This window comes from Aotus nancymaae, unplaced genomic scaffold (genome assembly GCF_030222135.1).
Source record: "Aotus nancymaae isolate 86718 unplaced genomic scaffold, 86718_ANA_hifiasm-v0.15.2.pri h1tg000006l, whole genome shotgun sequence".
Lineage (NCBI taxonomy): Eukaryota > Metazoa > Chordata > Mammalia > Primates > Aotidae > Aotus > Aotus nancymaae.
Window position 1 is genome coordinate 48,908,426 of NW_026988417.1, and position 23,760 is coordinate 48,932,185.

Below are 23,760 nucleotides of genomic sequence, written 5' to 3' on the forward strand. Positions count from 1 at the left end.
CGTCAGGTGGGGAAGAAGAGATACCCATGGCCTGTACCAACAGCAAGTTCATAACACTGCTAAGTGAAGATACACCCTCTATGTGCTGGTTATCCAACTTAAAGCCAACACTTAATATGTAGTTACCTAACATGTTCATCCAAGTTCAATAATTCTATCAGAGGCATTTGAACCAGAGAAACTCCATCCTAAATAGGGGCTGGTAAAATGAGGCTGAGACCTACTAGGCTGCAGTCCCAGATGGATAAGGCATTCTAAGTCACATGATGAGACAGAAGGTCATCAGAAGATACAGCTCATAAAGACCTTGCTGATAAAACAGGTTCCAGTAAAGAAGCCGGCTAAATCCCACCAAAATCAAGATAGCAATGAGAATGAACTCTGGTTATCCTCACTGCTACACTCCCATCAGCACCATGACAGTTTACAAACGTCAGGAAGTTACCTTATATGGTCTAAAAAGCGGAGGCATGAATAATCCACCCTTTGTTTAGTATATCATCAGGAAATAACCATAAAAATAGCAACCAGAAGCCCTCGGGGCTGCTCTGTCTATGGAATAGCCATTTTTTTATTCCTCTACTTTCCTTATAAACTTGTTTCACTTTATGGACTCACCCTGAAATCTTTCTTGCATGAGATCCAAGAACCCTCTCTTGGGGTCTGGATCAGGATCCCTTTCCTGTAACACCCTCTCTATAAAAATCTTCGAGGCTACACATTCAAGGCCAGCCTGGGCAACATAGAAATCTCTCATCCATTAAGACAACAACAACAAAAATTAGCCAGGTGTGGTTGGTGGTGCACGCCTGTAGTAGCAGCTACTTGGGAGGCTGAGATAGGATGATTGCTTAAGCCCAGGAGGTCAAGACTGCAGTCAGCTGTGATTGTGTCACTTCACTCCAGCCTGTCTCAAAAATAAAAGAAAAAAAAAGGGAAAATGGGAATCCATCAGAATCATGAAAAACCCTCCAGATCCCAAGGAGGAGAATACAGGCAAACAGCCCTCAGGATAGCATCCGGCTGATAAGAGTGAAGTGCCATACGTGAGAGTGGCAGAGAGCCTCCCTCCATGACTCACTTTTCCACTGGGGATCCAAGTACCCCATGCCAAGGGAGGGTACTTCATTTCTCGCAAGCCCTGGAGCTAACTTGAGAAGAGGCATGGAGATACTGTGAGGGAGAGACACCAGGAAAAGCTGCAGGCATTTTCCCAGACTTGGAACTGAGAGCAGGAGGTGAACTTTTAAAATTTATCTATCTATCTATTTTTATTTGAGACACGGTCTTGCTCTGTCACCCAGGCTGGATTGCAGTACATTAACACAGCTCACTGCAGCCTCAGCATCCTGGGCTCAAATGATCCTCCCACCTCAGCCTCTTGAGTAGCTGGGACCACAGGCATGCACCACACCCAGTTAATTTTTTATTTTTTGTAGAGACAGTTTCTCATCATATTGCCCAGGATGGCCTCGAACTCCTGGGCTCAGGTAATCCTCCCACCCTGGCCTCCCAAAGTGCCAAAATTACAGGCATGAGCCACCATACCTGGCCAATGACACCATTTTAAATCTAGGTGCATACAAAGTCAGCCATTCTTTGGTGACCCAATAGCATTGTCATGCAGGCATTTTAGTCTTGGCCCAGAGATTGGAGTGCTTGCTCCAGAAATCTTGCTCCAGTGGGGTAGGGGCCTCCACAGTTGGAACCGTAGAAAGTGTAGGCACTGGAATTATGCTCTCCCCCATTGCAGGTCAGGGATGGGAGGAGAGCTGCTCTAGCTACAGTTTCTCCTGGGTAATGAGACTTGTGGCCAGGGCCACCTTGGTAACCTGGAATTGGTCAGTGTGTGCCATTTCTAGATGTTCCAGCCTGCTCCCCTGAGATCATCATGCAGCAGGCCCTATCCGCTCTACCTCCAGGCAGAAATCCAGGTATTTGGAACATCCCCTTGCCTACATCAGTGGCCTGAGCCACTCCACTCCTCCTGTGCAGAGATCAAGGTACAATGGGAAACTCTCTACTCCTCACGTAGGCAGAACTCCTGGCATTTAAAGTATTAATTCATAAAGACTAGCAGTGTGAGTTGCCTCACCCCTGCTGTGCAGAGATCCTGGTGCAGGGGGAGCCTATCTACTCCACACTCAGGCAGATCTCCAGGCATTCAGAGCACCTGTTTGTCTGGATTAGCAGGCCGAATCACTCCACCCTTCCTGTGCAGAGATTGTAGTAAAGTAGGGCCCTGTCCACTGCATGCCCAGGCTGACCTTCAGGCATTTGGAGCACCCATTCACCTGGATTAGCAGCCTGAGTTACCAACCCTTCCTGTGCAGAGACTGCGGTGCAGTGGGGTGCTCTACAATCCATGCCAGGCAGATCTCCAGGCATCTGGGGCACCAACTCTCCTAGATTAGGAGTCTAGGCTGTCTCCTATCCTTGTACAGAGAACTTGGGGCTGAGGAGGTTTCCCAGTTCCAAGCCTAGGCACACCTCTGGAGAACTGGTAGCCACTCACTGGATTCTCCCTCAGTGCAGGTGCCTGTGTCTGCCATCAGGGGACCTATAGGCAGGCCTGCCCAGTCTGGCCCTGCTCGTCTTTCCCTTTTTCCCCCAGGCTGAGCAGGGATCTCAGACTACTGCACAATTCCAGGAATCAGCCTATTACCTGAGGCAGCAGAAAGCTTCTCCCAGTAAACAAACAACAAGTATGTTGGCCACAGTCAGCTCTCACCTGTAAAGTGCCATCTGCTAGCTTATAGGTTGAACACAACAGTCTAATATAAAACCCGCCAAAAGAAGTGGATAGGGTTATAGAAGCAAGGTCAAAAGACCCTACCCAGAACTCCTTACAGTCACATCCTTAGGGAGGAGGGGAAAGGGAAAGAAAATAATGATAATAATACAGAAAAAGAAAAATTCCTATCTGCAAAAAATAATTACAAAAATTAGAAGTGCCAGTGTCTCCAAATGAGGAGGATCCAGCACAATAATTCTGGCATCATAAAAAATCATAATGGTGTGACATGACCAAAGGATTAGATTAACTCCAGCAATGGTCCATAACCAAAATGGAAACTCAGAAGTGATAAAGAATTCAAAGCATGGATTACAAGAAAGCTCAACAAGATCCAAAATAAGATTAAAAATCAACATAAAAGAACTTCTAAAGCAACCCAGCAAATAAAGAGATAAACAAATTTAAAAGAAACCAATCAGAACTTTTGGAATCAAAAAGCTCACTTAAGGAATTTCAAAATACAATTGAAAGTTTTATCAATAGACTGGACCAAACAGAAGAAAGAATTGAAGATTGATCTTTTGAACTAAATCCAACAAAAGTAAAGTAAAAAGAATTTTTAAAAGTGAATAAAGTCTTTGAGAAATACGGGATTGTGTAAAGTGAACAAATCTATGAATTACTGACATTCCTGAGAAAGAAGGAGAAAAAGTAAACAACCTGGAAAACATATTTGAGGGAATTATTCAAGAAAACTCCCCTAATCTTGCTAGAGAGGTCGATATCAATATATAAAAAATCTATAGAACACCTGTGAGATAGCATAAAAAATAAACATCACCAAGGCATAGAGTCAGTAGATTATGCAAAGTCAAAGCTAAAGTAAAAAATTTTAAAGGTAGCTACAGAAACAGGTCAGATCATGTTCAAAGGGAACCTTATCAGGCTAACAGCTGACTCTTCTACGGAAACCTTAAAAACCAGGGTAGAATGTGGGCCTATTTTCAGCACTCTAAAAGAAAAGAAAAGCCAACCAAGAACTTCATATCCCACCAAACTATGCTTTATAAGTGAAGGAGTAATAAAATCTTTTCCAGACAAGCAAACACTAAACATTTGTTACCATTAGACCATCCTTACAAAAGATCCATAAGAGAGTTTGAAACATGGAAATGTAAAAACGATATCTGCTACCAGAAAAACATACTTAATGACATAGCCCTCAGACCCTATAATGCAACCACACCAGAGAAACTACAAAGCAACTAGCTAGCAGCTTCATGATACGATCAAAACCTCATATATCAATATTAACCTTGAAGGCTGGCACAGTGGCTCATGCCTGTAATCCTAACACTTTGGGAGGCTGAGGCATTGGACTGCTCGAACCTAGGAGTTTGAGACCAGCTTGGGCAACATAGTGAAACCCCATTTCTACTAAAAATACAAAAACTGAGGCAAGAGAATCACATGAGCCTGGGGAGGTTAAGGCTGCAGTGAGCCGTGATAGCACCACTGCACTTTTACCGTGATACTTGGTAAAAGAATGAGACCCTGTCTCAAAACAGACAAACAAACAAACAAACAAACAAAAATTAACCTTGAATATAAATGGTCTAAACACCCCCACTTAACCAGCACAGAGCAGCAAGTTGGATTAAAAACAAAAAAAAAAACAAGAAGACCCATCCATCTGCTCTCTTCAAGAGACCCTTCTGACATGTAACGACACCCATAGGCTGAAAGTAAAGAGTTGGAGAAAGATCTATCACACAAATGGAAAACAAAAAAGAACAGAGGTCACTATATCAGCTAAAACAGACTTTAAACAAACAACAGTAAAAAAGGGCAAAGAAGGACATTACATAATGATAAAGGGTTCAATTTAACAAAAAGACTTAATTATCCTAAATATGTATGCATCCAAAATTGGAGCACCCAGATTAATAAAACAAGTACTTCTAGACCTATGAAAAGACTTAGACACCACACAATTATAGGGGAAAACTTCAATACCCATTGACAGAGTTACACAGATCATCAAAGCATAAAGAAATTCTGGACTTAAATTTGACATTTAACCAACTGGATCTAAGAAACATCTACTGAATACTCCATCCATCAACCACAGAATATACATTCTTCTCAACTGCTCATGAAACATACTTCAAGATCAACCAATATGCTGGGCCATAAAGCAAGTCTCAATAAATTCAAAAAATTCAAAATCATACCAACCATACTCTTTGACCACAGTGGAATAAAAATAGAATCCAACACCAAGAGGAGCTCTCAAAACCAGACAAGTACATGAAAATTAAACAACTTGCTCCTGAATGACTTTTGAGTAAACAACAAAATTAAGGCAGAAATCAAAGAAGCCTTTGAAATAAATGAAAACAGAGATACAACTTACCAAAATCTCTGAGATGCAGCAAGAACAGTACTAACAGGAAAATTTATACTGCTAAGCATCTACCTCAAATAGTTAGAAATATTTCAAGTTAACAATCTAACATCACACCTAGAGAAACTAGAAAAACAAGAACAAACTGACTCAAAGCTACCAGAAGAAAATAAATAACTAAAATAGAGCAGAACTGAATGAAAGTGAGACCCAAAAATCTATACAAAGAACCCATGAAACCAAAAGTTGGTTCTTTAAAAGGATAAGCAAGATCAATAGACTATTAGCTAGATAAACGAAGAGGAAAACAAGAGAAGATCCAAACAAACACAAGCAGAAACAGCAAAGGTGACATCACAACAGATCCCATAGAAATACAAAAGATCTTCAGAGACTATTATGAACACCTCTATATACACAGAAACTAGAAAATCTAGAGAAAATGAATAAATTCCTGGAAACACACAATCTCCCAAGATTGAATCAGGAAGAAATTGAAACCTTGAACAGACTAATATTACTTCTGAAATTGAATCAGTAATAAAAAAAAAAATAATAAGCCTACCAACCAAAAAAAGCCCTGGACCAGATAGATTCACAGCCAAATTCTGTCAGACATACAAAGAAGAACTGGTAATGCTCTTGAAACTATTCCGAAAAACCAAGAAGGAAAGACTCCTCTCTAATTCATTCTACAAAGCTAGCATCATGTTGATACCAGAATTTGGCAAAGACACAGAAAAAAAAAAAACTACAGGCCAATATCCCTGATGAACACAGATGCAAATCTTGTCCACAAAATGCTAGCAAAACAAATCCAACAGTACACCAAAAAGTTAATCCACCATGGTCAAGTAGGCTTCATTCTTGGAAAGCAAGATTGTTTTAACATATGCAAACTAATAAATGTGATTCATTACATAGATAGAATTAGAAACAAAAACCATGAGATCATCTCAATAGATACAGAGGAAGCTTTCAATAAAATCCAACATCCCTTCATGATAAAAATCCTCATAAAGCAAGGCATCAAAGGAACATATCTCAAAATAATAAGAGCTATATATGACAAACCCACAGCCAGCATCATACTGAATGGGCAGAAAGCATTCCTCTTTAGAACTAGAACAAGACAAGGATGCCCACTTTCGTAACTCCTATTAAATATAGTACTGGAATTCTTAGCCAGAGCAATTGAGCAAGAGAAAGAAATAAAAGGTACCCAAATAGGAAAGAAAGAAGTCAAACTATTTCTCTTCACTGAGGATATGATTCTATACTTAGAAAACCCTAGAGACTCCACCAAAAGGCTCCTCGAACTAACAAATGACTTCAGTGAAATTTCAGAATACAAAATCAAGGTACAAAAATCAGTCGCATTTCTATATGCCAATAATGTTCAATCCAAGAGTAAAATTAAGAATGCGGTCCCATCTACAATATTAACAAATTAAATAAAATATCTAGGAATATATATAACCAGGGAAACAAAAGATCTCTATCAGAAAAATTACAAAACACTGCTGAAAGAAATCATAGATGACACAAAGAAATGAAAAAACATTCCATGCTCTCAGATTGGAAGAATATTGTGTAAACGACCATACAACCCAAAGCAATTCCAGTGTTGATAGGAATTCAACATTATTCCTATCAAACTGCAAACATCATTTTTCTAAGAACTATAAAAAACTATTCTAAAATTTACTTGGAACCAAAAAAGAGTCTGAAGAGCCAAAGCAATCCTAAGCAAAAACAACAAAGTTGAAGGTATCATATTTCCAACTTCAAATTATACTAACCAAAACAGCATGTTACTGGTACAAAAACAGACTCACAGACCAACAGAACAGAATACAGAACCCAGAAATAAAATAGCCATCTGATCTTTGACAAAGTTGACAAAAATAACCGACGGGAAAAGGATTCCCTATTCAATAAATGGTGCTGGGATAGCTGGCTAGCCATTTGCAGAAGAATGAAACTGGATCCCTATCATCTACCATATACAAAAATTAACTCAAGATAGATTAAAGATTGACATGTAAGACCTCAAACTATATGACTCTTGGAAGAAAGCATAGGAAATAGCATTCAGGACACTGGATTTGGGAAAAAACTTGACTAAGTCCTCAAAAGCAATTGTAACAAAAACAAAAATTGATAAGTGGGGCCTAATTAAACTAAAGAGCTTCTGCACAGCAAAAGAAACAATCAACAGTGTAGACAATCCACAAAACGGGAGAAAATAAAAACTATGAATCTAACAAAGGTCTAATATCCAGAATATTTAAGAAACAAACAATTGAACAAGCAAAAAACAAATAATCCCATTAAAAAATAAGCAAAGGGCATGAACAGACACTTCTCAAAAGAAGACATACAGACTGGGCATGGTGGCTCACATCTACAATCCCAGCACTTTGGGAGGCTGAGGTGGTTGGATCACCTTAGGTCAAGAGCCGAGACCAGCCTGGCCAACATAGTGAAACGCTGTCTCCACTAAAAATACAAAAAAAAAAAAAAAAAATTAGCTGGGCATGGCAGTGTACACCTGTAATCCTAGCTACTTGGGAGGCTGAGGTGGGAGGATTGCTCAAATCCAGGAGACAGAGGTTATGGTGAGCCAAGATCACACCACTGCACATTCTAGCCTGGGTGACAGAGCAAGACTCCATCTCAAAAAAAAAAAAAAAAAAAGACATACACGTGACCAACAAACATTAAAAAATGCTCAACATCATTAGTCATCAGAGAAAAGCAAACCAAAACCACAATGAGATATTATCTCACACCAGTCAGAATGGATATTATTTTTAAAAATTTTTTTTTTAAATGCTGGTGAGGCTGCAGAGAAGAGGGGATGTTTATACACTGTTGGCAGGAATGTAAATTAGTTCAGCCACTATGGAAAGTAGTTTGGAGATTTCTCAAAGAACTCAAAAAAGAACTATTATTTGACCCAGCAATCCTATTATGGGCATATACCCAAAATAAAATGAACCAGTCTACCCAAAAGACTCATGCACTTGCATGCTCATTGAAGTACTATTCACAATAGTGAAGACATGGAATCAACCTAGGTGTCCATCAGTGGTGGATTAGATAAAGAAAATGTGGTACATATATACCATGGAACACTATGCACCCATGAAAAACAATGAACTCACATCCTTTGCAGCAACATTAATGCAGTTGGAAGCCATTATTCTGAGCAAATTAACACAGGAACAGAAAACCAAATACCACAGATTCTCACTTATAACTGATAGCTAAACAGTGAGTACTCATGAACATAAAGACGGTAACTATAGACACTGGTGACTACCAGAGAGAGGAGAGAGGGAGGGGAGCAAAGGTTGAAAAACTAATTATTGGGTACTATGCTCGTTATCTGGGTGACGGGATAAAACCTTAAAACTTAGCATCATGCAATATACCCAGGTAACAAACTTATACTTGTACCCCCTGAATCTAAAATAAAAGTTGAAAATAAAATATATTATAATAAATCAAAATAACCCAAATTAATAATACACTCTACCAAAAGCTAAACATCCAAAAAAAAGAATATTGGACTTAAAACATGATTTTTTTACAAACCAGAGCATCCACAATTTCTGAATTTATTGGTTTAATTGTACATGCTGTGTAATTAAATAATTCATATTTAAAGCTGTGGAAGTTTAAATTATTTTGAGCCCTGAGAAGAATGTGGCTATGCAACCTGAGTCATGTAGCATGCAGCTGCAACCTCTGCTTTTTCCTATAAATGATTAGGAAAGACCAAATGGAACCAGAGGTAAGATCCCTCAAGACTATTACTCCTCTTTATGGAATGTTACGACAATCATCCTTGGCATGTGGCAATCAAATCACTATGATATGTGTACTGACCTTGTACAGAAAATGTTGTAACCCTGCTAAATGCCCCCGTCTCTGCCCTGTATATGTGCCACTTTAACTTCTCCCCTTTGGAGCATGAATTCCATTCCTTTGGAGTCTGTATTTCCCAGGTGGTACTCTCAAAGCTTATGCTCAAATAAACTCTATATTTAATGATATTTTCTGAATCTCATTATTGAAAATTGAGAATGTATTCAACTAAGCATGTGTCACAGCGTTGGTGTGGTATAGTAGAAAGGAAGTATGCCTTAGAATTTAAAAATAATGTTTTTCAAAAAATGAAAGAATTGACTCAATTACTCATGGAAAATTTGGCTTAGGACAAGTTACTTAAGTCTCTTTCTCTAAACTTCTATAGAAACAAAAAAGACAATATGATCCACCTTGTAGAGTTGTTTTTAAAATTACGTATAATAATGCATTTTAAAATACCTAGCACAATGCTTGACAAAATTCATTTGATGTTACCTTCTTTCTTTCTCGCTGACCTAGACAATGAGGTGCATTTTAGGAAAAAGCACATACAAAAAAATAAATAAATAAAAGAAGATTTATATTTATGTATGGTTATATGTATGGCGTGTAAAAACCAATCAACAAAACTAGACAATGACTTAAGTACTAAAATGAAGTAGGTAAGGCTTTCATGGATTTATGTCATTTTTAAACTTGGCCCCAAATCTGTTTTTTTCTTTCTTTTTTTTGAGACCAAGTTTCAGTCTTGTTGCCTAGGCTAAAATGCAATGACACGATCTCTGTTTACTGCAACCTCTACCTCCTGGGTTCAAGTGATTCTCCCACCTCAGCCTTCCAAGTAGCTGGGATTACAAGTGTGTACCACCACACCTGGCTAATTTTGTATTTTTAGTAGAGACGGGTTTTACCATGCTGGTCAGGCCGGTCTCGAACTCTTGACCTCAAGTGATCCACCCATCTCGGCCTCCCAAAGTGCTGGGATTACAGGTGTGAGCCACCGTGCCCAGCCTTGGCTTCAAATCTAATGTTACAACTTATTCAACAATTTATTGATTGCTGTACTCAGTTCACTATTATGTCTTAAAAGTGGCAAGGCACCTCTCCTACTCTCAAGAAATGTACAGACTAGTGAAGGAGAGAGACATGTAAACAATTACGGTATAGTCTTCTGGCATTTTACTAGAAGTTGTAGAGTAGTTCAGTGAGAATGGAGGATGATATAGGAAAGAGAAGCTTTGTAGCGGTTCCAAAGTAAGAGACAGCAACTTTCTTTCCTAGAAGTGAGAACCCTATCTTAAGCTAGCTTAAGAAGGAAGTCATATTTTCATTTGAACCTAATATATATTTATTTTTAATAACAGATAACATTCACATGATTGAAAATTCAAAATACTCAAACTGATATTTGTAGTAAGACATCTCCCTCCTCCCTCCGTCCTATTCATTTGACTAACTTCTCATTGTGTCTCCAGTCACCCAACACTACACTACAGAGCCAGCTAATGTCATCAGTGTCTTAAACATTCTCCAGGTATATTTAATGTATCATAAGCAAATGTGATTATATATTTTTGCAAATATTTTTACTAACCCAATGTCAGTGTTTGAAATATTCCACAGAGTCTAAAGATCCCCATGCTCTCGTCTGGCTTCACCATCTCTGTCTTAGTCAAGTAGCTTTGCTTCACTCACAGATCCTGCCCTGGCAACATCCATTGTCATGTGTTCATTCAACAAATATCTCTTGAATGCCTGGTGTGCCTGGCAATGGGGGCACAGCAATGAATAAATCAGATAAATATCCCTGCTCTTGTGGAACTCTCTAGTGGAGAGTTCTTTCCATAGCTCTCCAGTAGAGGAAGAGACCAAAATACAACATAAATATCAATATATTAGAAAGTGAAAAGTGCTATGGAGGAAAAAAATGAAATAGTGAAGGGAGACATGAAGTTCTAAGATAGACAGGAAAAGCCTCACTAAGAAGGAAGAAAGGAAACGGGGCCAAGTGTGTGTCTGCAGGAAAAATGATCTGAGTGGGCGGAACTTCAATAGCCAAAGCCCTGAGGCAGGACCCAGCCCATTCTATTGGAAGAAGAGCAAGGAAGCTTACGTTGCTGGAAAGAAGACAGGAAGAGACTCAGTCAGAGAGGACCAGGAAGCCAGATGGTACACAGTATTGTAGGTCATCGCGAGGTCTTGGCTTTCACCGGGAGGCATGCAGGGAGCAATGGGAGAAGCGGATACTGGATCCAACAGAACCAGCAGCACTGTAGGTGCAGGGTTAGCACGGAGCCGGGAGCACCAAGCACAGATGTAGTCAATTCAAGTAGGGCACCAGGTGAAGGTTGTTTAAGGATTTAAAAACAGAGAGAGTGGAGCTGGGGCACAGAATAAAAACCCATTTCAACAGGAGGAAAACATAAGAGCAGAAAAGATTCTGTCTCCTTCTTGTTGAAATGTTCCACATAATCCAGAGAACAATAGACAAGGACTGGAAAGACACATTAAAATGCATTTAAGTTCTCAATTTCTCATTTGCATTGGCAGTAACTTCAATTGCTATGATTATAAACAGCCTTTTATAAAAATTATCTTAGCAATAAATTTTGATTATCAAGGCTTATTGCTGTTAAAGATTTTTCCGTTGCAGGTACATTTGTTGCCAAGCACTCATTTTTTTGCCTTTTAGTACTAACTTTTTTATCCTCACTCTCATTTCATTGAAAAGTTTCTGGTAGGTATGGTTGAAGGTAGTCATTATTATTGCTTTGATAGACATATAAACTATGCTAGGAAAGCTGTGATTTATTTCAATTCTTCTTTTGAAGAGAAATGAATCAACATAATTCCCTCAGTCTTCTAAGCAATTGAAAAAGACTACGATTTTTCTCCCAATTATTGCTTTAGACTTCTCTTTGTTTATAATTTTCTCACTACCTATCTCATTATCTTTTACAACCTGACTTCTGGTTTCACAATTTCAGCAAACCTGCTATCTCTAAAGCTTTCTTCTTATTTATATCCCTATAGACTCATCTTCGACACTTATTTATTTATTGTTTTTAGTGGTGGGTGGGTCACAAACCCTCAGAGCCGAGGGCGCAGCTCACCAACACTTATAATCATACTTTTTTTTTTTTTGAGATAGAGTCTCACTCTATTGCCCAGGCTGGAGTTCAATGGCCCAATCTCAACTCACTGCAACCTCCACCTCTCAGGTTCAAGCGATTCTTCTGCCTCAGCCTCTTGAGTAGCTGGGATTACAGGTGTGTGCCACCTGGCTAATTTTTATATATATTTTTTAAGTAGAGATGGGGTTTCACCATGTTGGCCAGGCCGGTCTTGAACTCCTAACCTCAAATGATCCACCAACCTTGACCTCTCAAAATGCTGGGATTATAGGTGTGATTTTTGAATGGCACTCAAAGCTCATATTCTGAGGCCGGGCACAGTGGCTCACACCTGTAATCCCCATGCTTTGGGAGGCCGAGGCGGGGGGATCACCTGAGGTTAGGAGTTTGAGACCAGCCTGGCCAACATAGTGAAACCCTGTCTCTACTAAAAATACAAAAAATTAGCTGGGTGTGGTGGCAGGTGCCTGTAATCCCAGCTATTTGAGAGGCTGAGGCAGGAGAATCACTTGAACCTGGGAGGCAGAGATTGCAGTGTGCAGAGATCACAGTGTGCAGAGATCATGCCATTGTACTCCAGCCTGGGCAACAAGAGTGAAACTCCATCTCCAAAAAACAAACAAACAAAAAAGCTCAGAATCTATGATAACACTCACTCATAATCTAATGAGAAGAAAAAGACAACCCATGAAGGCAAAAACCATGGAGACAAAATATGTACACATGAACATAGCCTAAGTGAGAGGCAGAGCCAAGTCACAGCAGGGGCTCAGTTAGCAAGGATTTTCATTTTAAACCCAACAAGAGCCTTAGAAGTCATTTAGGCCAATGCCCTCATTTTATAAGCTGAAATAATGAGGTGTAGAAAATGTGTCATGATGACTTTGCAAATGATAGAAAACAGCAACTAAATTTGGCTTAAACAATAGGAAATATATTCTCCTGTACAACATAACATCCAAACATCGTGCATCCTGGAGCTTATAGCTGCTCCTCTCTGCAGTTCTCTTGGTTAGGCCACCTTCCAAGTGTCAGCATTAACTTCCAGATGTGAGCAAGATCGCTGCAGCAGTTATCAGACTCAATATGTCTGACACATTGGTCACATCTGGAAAAACAGACACATTTCTATTGCGTCTCTTGTCAGTAGCAAAGAAACCTGACCAAGAAGCCCTAAGACTTTCTCTCTTGTCACTCGCCCATTTCTAAAGCATGACTGCCAAGGAAAATGAGATTCCAAGACTGGCTTAGCCTTGGTCTAGGCTTGTAGTAGAATCAGGGCTGGGGAGTTAAGGTTAAATAAAGTGACTATAATCAAAACATTACTTATAGGACTAAGAGGGACTTTTATATCTATCTTTGTCCTACTATGCTAAGAATTTGCTTCTTTACCTGCTGTCCAATAATGGATTCAACTCTTCTCTCTTTTTTCAAATTCCTCTGGGGTGCTTACTTACTCTTTTTTAACTTTCTTAGGTTTCTGTGGAAGTGGCATAGGTCAATAATGGTAAACACTAACTTTAGAGCCAGACTATATCTAACTGTGATATATCTAACTGTGTGTGTTACCGTAGGCATATTATTTAACTTCCTTTGTCTTCTATAAAGGGGGATGATAAGAGAATCTACCTCATAGAGATATTGTGGGAAGAATGTAAGCTAATACATATTAAGTGCTCAGAGCACTGCCTGACACAAAAAGTCTTCTACAAGGCTGCCTGTTACACAAAAAGTCTTCTATAAGAATGCCTGTAATCCCATCACTTTGGGAGGCCGAGGCGGGTAGATCATCTGAAGTCAAAAGTTCAGGACTAGACTGACCAACTTGGTGAAACTTCGTCTCTACTAAAAATACAAAAAAAATTAGCCGGGCATGGTGGCACATGACTGTAGTCCCAGTACTCGGGAGGCTGAGGTAGGAGAATTGCTTGAACCCGGGAAATAGAGGTTGCAGTGAACCAAGATCATGCCACTGCACTCCAGATCGGAAGACAGAGCGAGACTCTATCTCAAAAAAAAAAAGTCCTCTATAAGTGTGTGCTATTACTAAGGGGCATCTACTATTTTTGCATGTCCAGCATCTGTTCCCCCATCTTGTGATAGGAGTTTCCATTTTCCTTTGAAGAACCACCCCTCTGTCATGCCATATGATATTAGCATAATTCTTGGTCAGTATAAAGAGCTCCCAACCCATATTGGGCAAAAGGTGGGCAAAAAGGCCAAGAAAAGCCATTCTTACCATTTCCCCCAGAATCTGAATCTTGAGCAGAAGGACTTAAAAAAATTAGTTAAAATTCAGTCTCTCTAAGGTCAAGGCCTTAAAGAAGCTTTTCCTGAGCCTCTGCTCCCTAAATTCCTAGAACTATTTTGTCCTTTCAAAACTCTGATTAATAATCCTTTCTTTGATTCTTTTAGCCACCGAATACCCTTTAATAATCTTTTATTGCTAAAATTAGTCAAAATGTATTTCCATTGTTCATATAATCACTATGTTGAAAAAAACAGGACTCCCAAATTAAGTCAAAGAGTAACTTTATTTTTGTCTCTCATCTCTTTAAATCTATTCAAGAGCCTAGCTCTTCTCTGGCCCCTGCATATAGATAGCATAGAAGTTAAGACCATGGCTCTAAAGTCAAACTTTTTTTTTTCTGAGACGGAGTCTTACTCTGTCGCCCAGGGTGGAGTGCTGTGGCACAATCTCGGCTCACTGCAACCTCTGCCTCCCAGGTTCAAAACATTCTCATGCCTCAGTCTCCCAAGCAGCTGGGATTACAGGCGCCTGCCACCATGCCTGGCTAATTTTTGTATTTTTAGTAGAGACAGGGTTTCACCATGTTGGCCAGTCCAGTCTTGAACTCCTGACCTCAGGTGATCCACCAGCCTCAGCCTCAGCCTCCCAAAGTGCTGGGATTATAGGCATGAGCCATCGCAGCTGGCCTAAAGTCAAACATTCTGGACTCATTTCTAGCTCTACCTCCCATTAACTCTGTTACTTAATGTCTCTTTGCCTCAGTTTCCTTACATACAAAATAGGGGAATAACAATATCTACCTCTTTAGGATACTGTAAAACTTAAAATGATTTCCCAAATGTAAATGCTTGGAAGTGTACCTGCCTCATAATAACTCCCAAAACATATGAACAAAGCAGTTGACAGAAGTGGTCCAATGAGGTCATCTCTCTGTTTCAAACCGATCACATCAGGCCCTGACTATTTTTTGTTTCTATACTTTGGTTCACACCAACCCCTCCTCTTTTCTAAGTCATTTGAGACATAGTTAAAGCACTACCACTTCCTCAAGGTCTGCATTGATCTACAAAGACCACATTAACCTGATACTTTACTTGTAGAAATTATACTCCATAGCAGATACATTGCTCTTGATTTCACATCATTTCTACTGTTTTCACATTGTACTGGGGTATAAATCATGACTCCTCAATGAAGAGTGTTTGAAGAATGATGTATTATTTTATGTTCTTCTTGTTACTTAACATAGAGTAAGGTTCCCAGTAAGCTCTTAATTATTAACTTCAGAATGGCCCTCTGAACAGCTAAAAGTGTTTCCAATCACATAACTTCTGGGGTTGTAGAACTGCAAGCCTTTAGACCTATGTTTTTATTGTATGTGTAAACACACAAATAGACAAAAGTCTAGAACTTCCCATTTTCTTCTCACATTGACTTGTAAACACTGGGTATCCAATAAGTACTATTAACTATCTACAAAAGGCTAAAAACTTCAGGAGCTACATACTAATTCTATTAATGAATATGGAAGGAAATTCCAAATGCATCTGCTACGGTTAAGATTTAAAACTATAATACTGAAAGATCCTATTTTATTTAAAAATATAATACATGAAAATAAAAGAAACAGATATACTTACGTACTTTTTTCCCTTCTAATACTTTTTTTTTCAAATAAGACTAATTCCCATAAGAATTGTTAATGAAGCACAAAGTTGAGAGGGTGACTACCATATACTTTTATTGTCATTTCTGGAGAAATTTTTATTTTTAAACTCTGCATAACTTAAAGTACACAATCTTCTCTCTTTGATTTCTCTAAGCATGTGAAAAAAATATACTTGGAAATAAAAACTTCTGTTGATATCCATATCATCTAACATTAAAAAAATGGCATGGTTTCATTGCTGTTTGAGTTGCTTTTTAGTGATGTGAAAAGTCAATTGTGAAAAAGAAACTGAGGAAGACTAGACTCAATTCCATGTGAAACTATCTGTGAAATGGAGATACATAAACTGACTCACTTAATCGATCCTGGGAACAAGCTTATATTACATGTAAATGACACTTCTATAAAATTCCATACTTTCTGGATTATTGTTATGTTTAGTGGGTATGGTTATTTCAAAGTTAAAAAAAAATGCTGTTTGCTAAATACTACCCACTGTGAATTTTTCAGCCAGACCAACTCTTCATTGCTTTTATCTCCATGGGACTACTCAGTCTAGGAGAAAAAGAAAGGGAAAGAGAGAAAGATAAGAGGAAAAAAAACTACATATCTTACTTGGATTGTGCAAGACAGCCTGGTGCAACCACATTATAATTTTCTTCCTCAGTTTGGAGTGAAGTGAGCTCTATCATGTTAACCATCACATCATTTGTGTGGCCTGGGAGCTGGGGAAGTGCTGATATGATCTTCTCTACTAAGTTGTCTCCATGATGTCCAACTGCTCCTGTTTAAGCAGACAAGACTATGTAAACTCATAAAATGGGAGGAAAAAGCAAGCTTGATAAATGTTTTATCACACCCCTTCTATCAAAAATAATATACATTTTTAGTTTCTGTTCGACAAAACTAGCATTTTGCCCTTTATATAACTAATCACATTCACAATCACCTAGTCAACATATACCTCACAGGTTTTAATTAATGCTCCATGAGGGCAGACCTCATGTCTGCTCTGGCTACTATATCTCTAGCACCTAGCATAGTGCCTACCTATAGTAAGCATCAATAAGCATTTGCTGAATGAATAAATAAATAAATGATCTGCATCTAGTCAGCCAGGTAAACAGTGTCATAGGATGATACTATCCTGAAATTTTAAAGCTGAATTTTTTTTATTCTTTTCTTTTCTTTTTAGAGACACAGTCTTGCTCTGTTGCCCAGGCTGGAGTGCAATCATAGCTCACTGCAGCCTTGAACTCCTGGGCTCAAGCAATTCTCCCTCCTTAGTTTCCCAGATAGTTGGCACTATTCCCAGATAGTTGGAAAATTAGCCACCACACCTGGCTAATTTTTTTCTTTTTAAGTGTCTCACTATGTTGTGTAGGCTGGTCTTAAACTCCTGGTCTCAAGAGAGCCTCCTACCTTGGCCTCCTAGCTGGGATTATAGCTGTGAGCTACCATATCTGGCCTGAATTTCATTTTTATTTTACTAATGAAGATACTAAAACCCAAAAGGGTTTAAGGACCTGACAAAGAACGAGATCTCCCCTCCACTAGAACCATGTCTTCACAGTGGCAAAGGTCCCGTTTACCCACCAAGTCTAGCACAGAAACTGGCAGCTAGTGGGCTCTCACTAAATATATGTTAGATGAAGAAAAGAATAAATGAATAGCTCGGGAGGATCCAAGATGGCGGATTAGACACAACTCCAGTGCACAACACCCAGCGAAAGAGACGCAGAAACCCAGAGATCTCCTAGCTCCAACTGAGGTACCAGGTGCATTTCAATGGGTCTGGTCCGAGGGTGAGCAAAGCCCACTCAGGGCAGACCGAGGTGGGGAGGGGTGCTGCTTCACCCAGAAAGTGCATCTGACCTGCGAGTCGGAGGCTCCACCTCTGGTGCTCAGGTCCAGATACAGCGCTTCCCCCAAAGTCTCAGCGATACACAGAACAGGGGATCTTTGCCAGTCAAGCGCCAGGAATTACAAGTGCAGAGTTGAATAAGAGTCTGCAGACTGAGCTATCGCCCCCTCCCTCCGCCCGGAGAGAGAGGGAGCTGTAAGCGGGAGCAGCTGGGTGGCCCCTAACCCATGACGGGAGAGAGAGAAAGCTGAAAGGGGGAGACTGCCAGGTGCGGCTGGGCGGGTCCCTAACCTCCCCCACAAACCCCAGAGGGCTGAAGCTCTAACTCTAGTGGGTTGCATAGCCAGTACCACAGTCTGAGATGAACCCTGAATGATCCAGCCTAGTGGAGGAAAGGCACAACCCACCACTAGAGGGGTGGGACTGGGCTACATGTTTTAACAAAAAACACAGGAAGCCTAAGTAGCAACGGAACGGCGTTCTTGACGACCCAACAGTGCCTAAAGGTCAGCGGAAGAGGCGGGCCTAATCTCCCAGCATAAACAAAAAAGATACAGGAAGCTTCCCTAGTAACCTGAAGGAGTCCCTAGAAACCCAGTAGCTCCCCCACAGGCAGACAAGGGACCTCATCAAGCAGCTCTCTGACACCACAGCCAGGTAAATCCACAAAGATGGGGAAAAAAAAGTGCAAAAAAGGTGAAACCATCAAAGACCAGAACACCTCTTCTCCTTCAAGGGACCACAACTCCTCAACAACACAGGATCACAACTTGACTGAGAAGGATTGCGAAGAATTAACAGAAACAGGATTCAGAAGGTGGATAATAACAAACTTTTCAGAGCTAAAGGAACACGTTCTAACTCAATGCAAAGAAACCAAAAACCTTGAAAAAAGGTTAGACAAAATTCTAACTAGAATAACCAGCTTAGAGAAGAACATAAACGACTTTATGGAGTTGAAGAACACAGCATGAGAACTACATGAAGCAAACACAAGTTTTAATAGCCGAATCAATCAAGCAGAAGAAAGGATATTAGAGATTGAAGATCAACTCAATGAAATAAAAAGAGAAGGCAATACAAGAGAAAAAAGAGTGAAAAGAAATGAACAAAGCCTCCAAGAAATATGGGATTATGTGAAAAAACCTAATCTACGCTTGATCAGAGTACCTGAATATGATGGGGAGAATGAATCCAAGCTGGAAAATACACTCCAGGATATTATCCAGGAGAACTTCCCAAGCCTAGCAAGGCAGTCCAAATTTCAAATTCAAGAAATACAGAAAACTCCACAAAGATATTCCTCAAGAAGAGCAACCCCAAGGCACATAATCGTCAGATTCACCAGGGTAGAAATGAAGGAAAAAATGCTAAGGGCAGCCAGAGAGAAAGGTCAGGTCACCCACAGAGGGAAGCCAATCAGACTCACAGCAGATCTCTCGGCAGAAACCCTACAAGCCAGAATAGAGTGGGGGCCAATATTCAACATCCTTAAAGAAAAGAACTTTCAACCCTGAATCTCATCCAGCCAAACTAAGCTTCATAAGTGAAGGAGAAATAAAATCCTTTACGGACAAGCAATTATTGAGAGATTTTGTCACCACCAGACCTGCCCTACAAGAGCTCCTGAAAGAAACACTAAGCATGGATAGGAACAAGTACCAGTTACTGCAACAGCAAACCAGTTGCAAAGACCAAAAATGCAATGAAGAAAATGAGTCAACTAATGAGAAAGAAAACCAGCCAGTAACAAAATGGCAGGATCAAATTCACACATAACAATATTAATATTGAATGTAAATGACCTAAATGCCCCAGTGAAAAGATACAGACTGGCAAACTGGATAAAATGTCAGAACCCATTCGGTGTGCTGTATTCAAGAAACCCATCTCACATACAAAGACACACATAGACTCAAAATAAAGCGATGGAAGAAGATTTACCAAGCAAATGAAGAACAAAAAAAAGCAGGGTTTGCAATCCTAGTCTCTGATAAAATGGACTTCAAACCAACAAAGATCAAAAGAGACAAAGAAGGACATTACATAATGGTAAAAGGATCAATCCAACAGGAAGAGCTAACCATTCTAAATATATACACCCCCAACACAGGAACACCCAGATACATAAAGCAAGTTCTTAATGACCTAAAACAAGATTTAGACTCCCATACAATAATAGTGGAAGACTTCAATACTCCACGGTCAATATTAGACAGATCAACGAGACAGAAAATTACGGATATCCAGGACTTGAATGTAGAGCTGGACCAAGCGGATCTAATAGACATATACAGAACACTCCACCCCAAATCCACAGAATATACATTTTTCTCAGCACCACATTGCACTTACTCTAAAATTGACCACATCATTGGAAGCAAATCACTCCTCAGCAAATGCAAAAGAACAGAAATCATAACAAACAGTCTATCAGACCACAGCGCAATCAGACTAAAACTCAGGATCAAGAAACACACTCAAACACGCACAACCACTTGGAAACTGAACAACTTGCTTCTGAATGTTGACTGGATAAACAATGAAATGAAGGTGGAAATAAAGATGTTCTTTGAAACCAAACAGAATAAAGATACAACTTACTAGAATCTCTGGGACACCTTTAAAGCAGTATCAAGAGGGAAATTTATAGCAATAAATGCCCAACAGAGAAGAGAGGAAAGATCTAAAATCAACACCCTATCATCAAAATTGAAAGAACTAGAGGAGCAAAATCAATAAAAATCAATAAAACTCAAAAACTAGCAGAGATAACTAAGATCAGAGCAGAACTGAAGGAGATAGAGAGACAAAAAACCCTTCAAAAAATTGATAAATCCAGGAGCTGGTTTTTTGAAAAGATCAACAAAATAGACCACTAGCCAGATTAATAAAAAAGAAAAGGGAGAAGAATCAAATAGATGCAATAAAAAACGATAAAGGGGTATCACCACTGATCCCACAGAAATACAAACTACCATCAGAGATTACTACAAACAGCTCTACTCACATAAACCAGTAAGCCAGGAAGAAATGGATAAATTCCTAGACACTTGTATTCTACCAAAACTAAACCAGGAGGAAGCTGAAACTCTGAAAAGACCAATAACAAGGGCTGAAGTAGAGGCAGTAATCAATAGCCTATCAACCAAAAAAAGTCCAGGTCTAGACGGGTTCACAGCCGAATTCTACCAGACGTACAAAGAGGAGCTGGTTCCATTCGTTCTGAAACTGTATCAAACAATACAAAAGGATAGAATCCTCCCTAATTCATTTTATGAGACCAACATCATCCTGATACCAAAACCTGGCAGAGACTCAACTAAAAAAGAAAACTTCAGGCCAATATCCATGATAAACATCGACATAAAAATCTTCAATAAAATACTGGCAAACAGATTGCAACAGCACATCAAGAAGCTTGTCCATTACGACCAAGTAGGCTTCATCCCGGGGATGCAAGGCTGGTTCAACATATGCAAATCCATAAATGTAATCCATCACATAAATGGAACCAAAGACAAAAACCACGTGATTATCTCAATAGATGCAGAGAAGGCCTTTGATAAAATTCAACAGCCCTTCATGCTAAAAACTCTCAATAAACTAGGTATTGATGGAACATATCATAAAATGGTAAAAGCTATATACAACAAACCTACAGCCAATATCATACTGAATGGGCAAAAACTAGAAGAATTCCCTTTGAAATCAGGCACTAGACAAGGATGCCCTCTCTCACCACTCCTATTCAACATAGTATGGGAAGTTCTAGCCAGAGCAATCAGTCAAGAAAAAGAAATAAAGCATATTCGATTAGGAAAGGAGGAAGTCAAACTGTCTCTATTTGCAGATGACATGATTGTATATCTAGAAGACCCCATCATCTCAGCCCAAAATCTTCTCAAACTGATAAGTAACTTCAGCAAAGTCTCAGGATACAAAATCAATGTGCAAAAATCACAAGCATTCCTATATACCAATAACAGACAAACAGAGAGCCAAATCAAGAATGAATATCCATTCACAATTGCTACAAAGAGAATAAAATACCTAGGAATACAACTAACAAAGGATGTGAAGGACATCTTCAAGGAGAACTACAAACCACTGCTCCAGGAAATAAGAGAGGACACAAACAGATGGAAAAACATTCCATGCTCATGGTTAGGAGGAATCAATATCGTGAAAATGGCCATACTGCCCAAAGTAATCTATAGATTCAATGCAATCCCCATCAAGCTACCAATGACCTTCTTCACAGAACTGGAAAAAACTACTTTAAACTTCATATGGAATCACAAGAGACCCCGCATAGCCAAGACAATCCTAAGCAAAAAGAACAAAGCCAGAAGCATCACACTGCCAGACTTCAAACTATACTACAAGGCTACAGTAATCAAACAGCATGGTACTGGTACCAAAACAGAGACATAGACCAACGGAACAGAACAGAGACCCCAGAAGAAACACCACACATCTACAACCATCTGATCTTTGACAAACCCAGCAAAAACAAGCAATGGGGAAAGGACTCCATGTTTAATAAATGGTGTTGGGAAAACTGGCTAGCAGTGTGCAGAAAGCAGAAACTGGACCCCTACCTGTCACCTTACACTAAAATTAACTCCAGATGGATCAAAGATTTAAACATAAAACCTAACACTATAAAAACACTAGAAGAAAACGTAGGCAAAACCATCCAGGACATAGGCATGGGCAAGGACTTCATGACTAAAACACCAAAAGCAATGGCAATAAAAGCCAGGATAGACAAATGGGATATAATTAAACTCCAGAGCTTCTGTAGAGCAAAAGAAACCATCACTAGAGTGAATTGGCAACCAACAGAATGGGAAAAAATTTTTGCAATCTACCCATCTGACAAAGGGCTGATATCCAGAATCTACAAAGAACTAAAACAGATATACAAGAAAAAAACAAACAACCCCATTCAAAAGTGGGCAAAGGATATGAACAGACACTTTTCAAAAGAGGACATATATGAGGCCAACAAACGTATGAAAAAATGCTCATCATCAGCGGTCAATAGAGAAATGCAAATCAAAACCACACTGAGATATCATCTCACGCCAGTTAGAATGGCGATCATTAAAAAATCAGGAGACAACAGATGCTGGAGAGGATGTGGAGAAATAGGAACACTCTTACACAGTTGGTGGGAGTGTAAATTAGTTCAACCGTTGTGGAAGACAGTGTGGTGATTTCTCAAGGATCTAGAAATAGAAATTCCATTTGACCCAGCAATCCAACTATTGGGTATATACCCAAAGAACTACAAATCATTCTACTATAAAGACACACACACACACGTATGTTCATCGCAGCCCTATGTACAATAGCAAAGACCTGGAAACAACCCAAATGCCCATCAATGACAGACTGGACAAAGAAAATGTGGTACATATACTCCATGGAATACTAAGCAGCCATAAAAAACGAGGAGTTCATGTCCTTTGTAGGGACTTGGATGAATCTGGAAACCATCATTCTCAGCAAACTGACCCAAGAACAGAAAGCCAAGCACCATATGTTCTCACTTATAGGTGGGTGTTGAACAACGAGAACACGTGGACTCAGGGAGAAGAGCATCACACACAGGGGACAGTTGGGGGGGTAGGGGAGAGACAATGAGGGGCGGGGAGGGAGAGGAGGGTGGGGAGGGATAACATGGGGAGAAATGCCAGATACAGTATTCACCTAAAGTAAAATAAATAAATTATTTTAAAAAAAGAATAAATGAATAAATGGTAATAGCCTACAATGATATAAACATTTATTGAGTGCTTTCTGTGTAC

General features: G+C 39.5%; 1 protein-coding gene across 1 annotated transcript in view; it reads right to left on the reverse strand.

Moving 5' to 3' along the window:
• Positions 1–23,760, reverse strand: part of SCFD2 (sec1 family domain containing 2) — a 435,166-nt gene that overhangs the window by 401,015 nt on the left and 10,391 nt on the right. Inside the window, exon 2 of the mRNA XM_012441117.3 lies at positions 16,693–16,861. Within this exon, the coding sequence (XP_012296540.2) occupies positions 16,693–16,861 (169 nt within the window). The remainder of the gene's footprint in view (positions 1–16,692; positions 16,862–23,760) is intronic.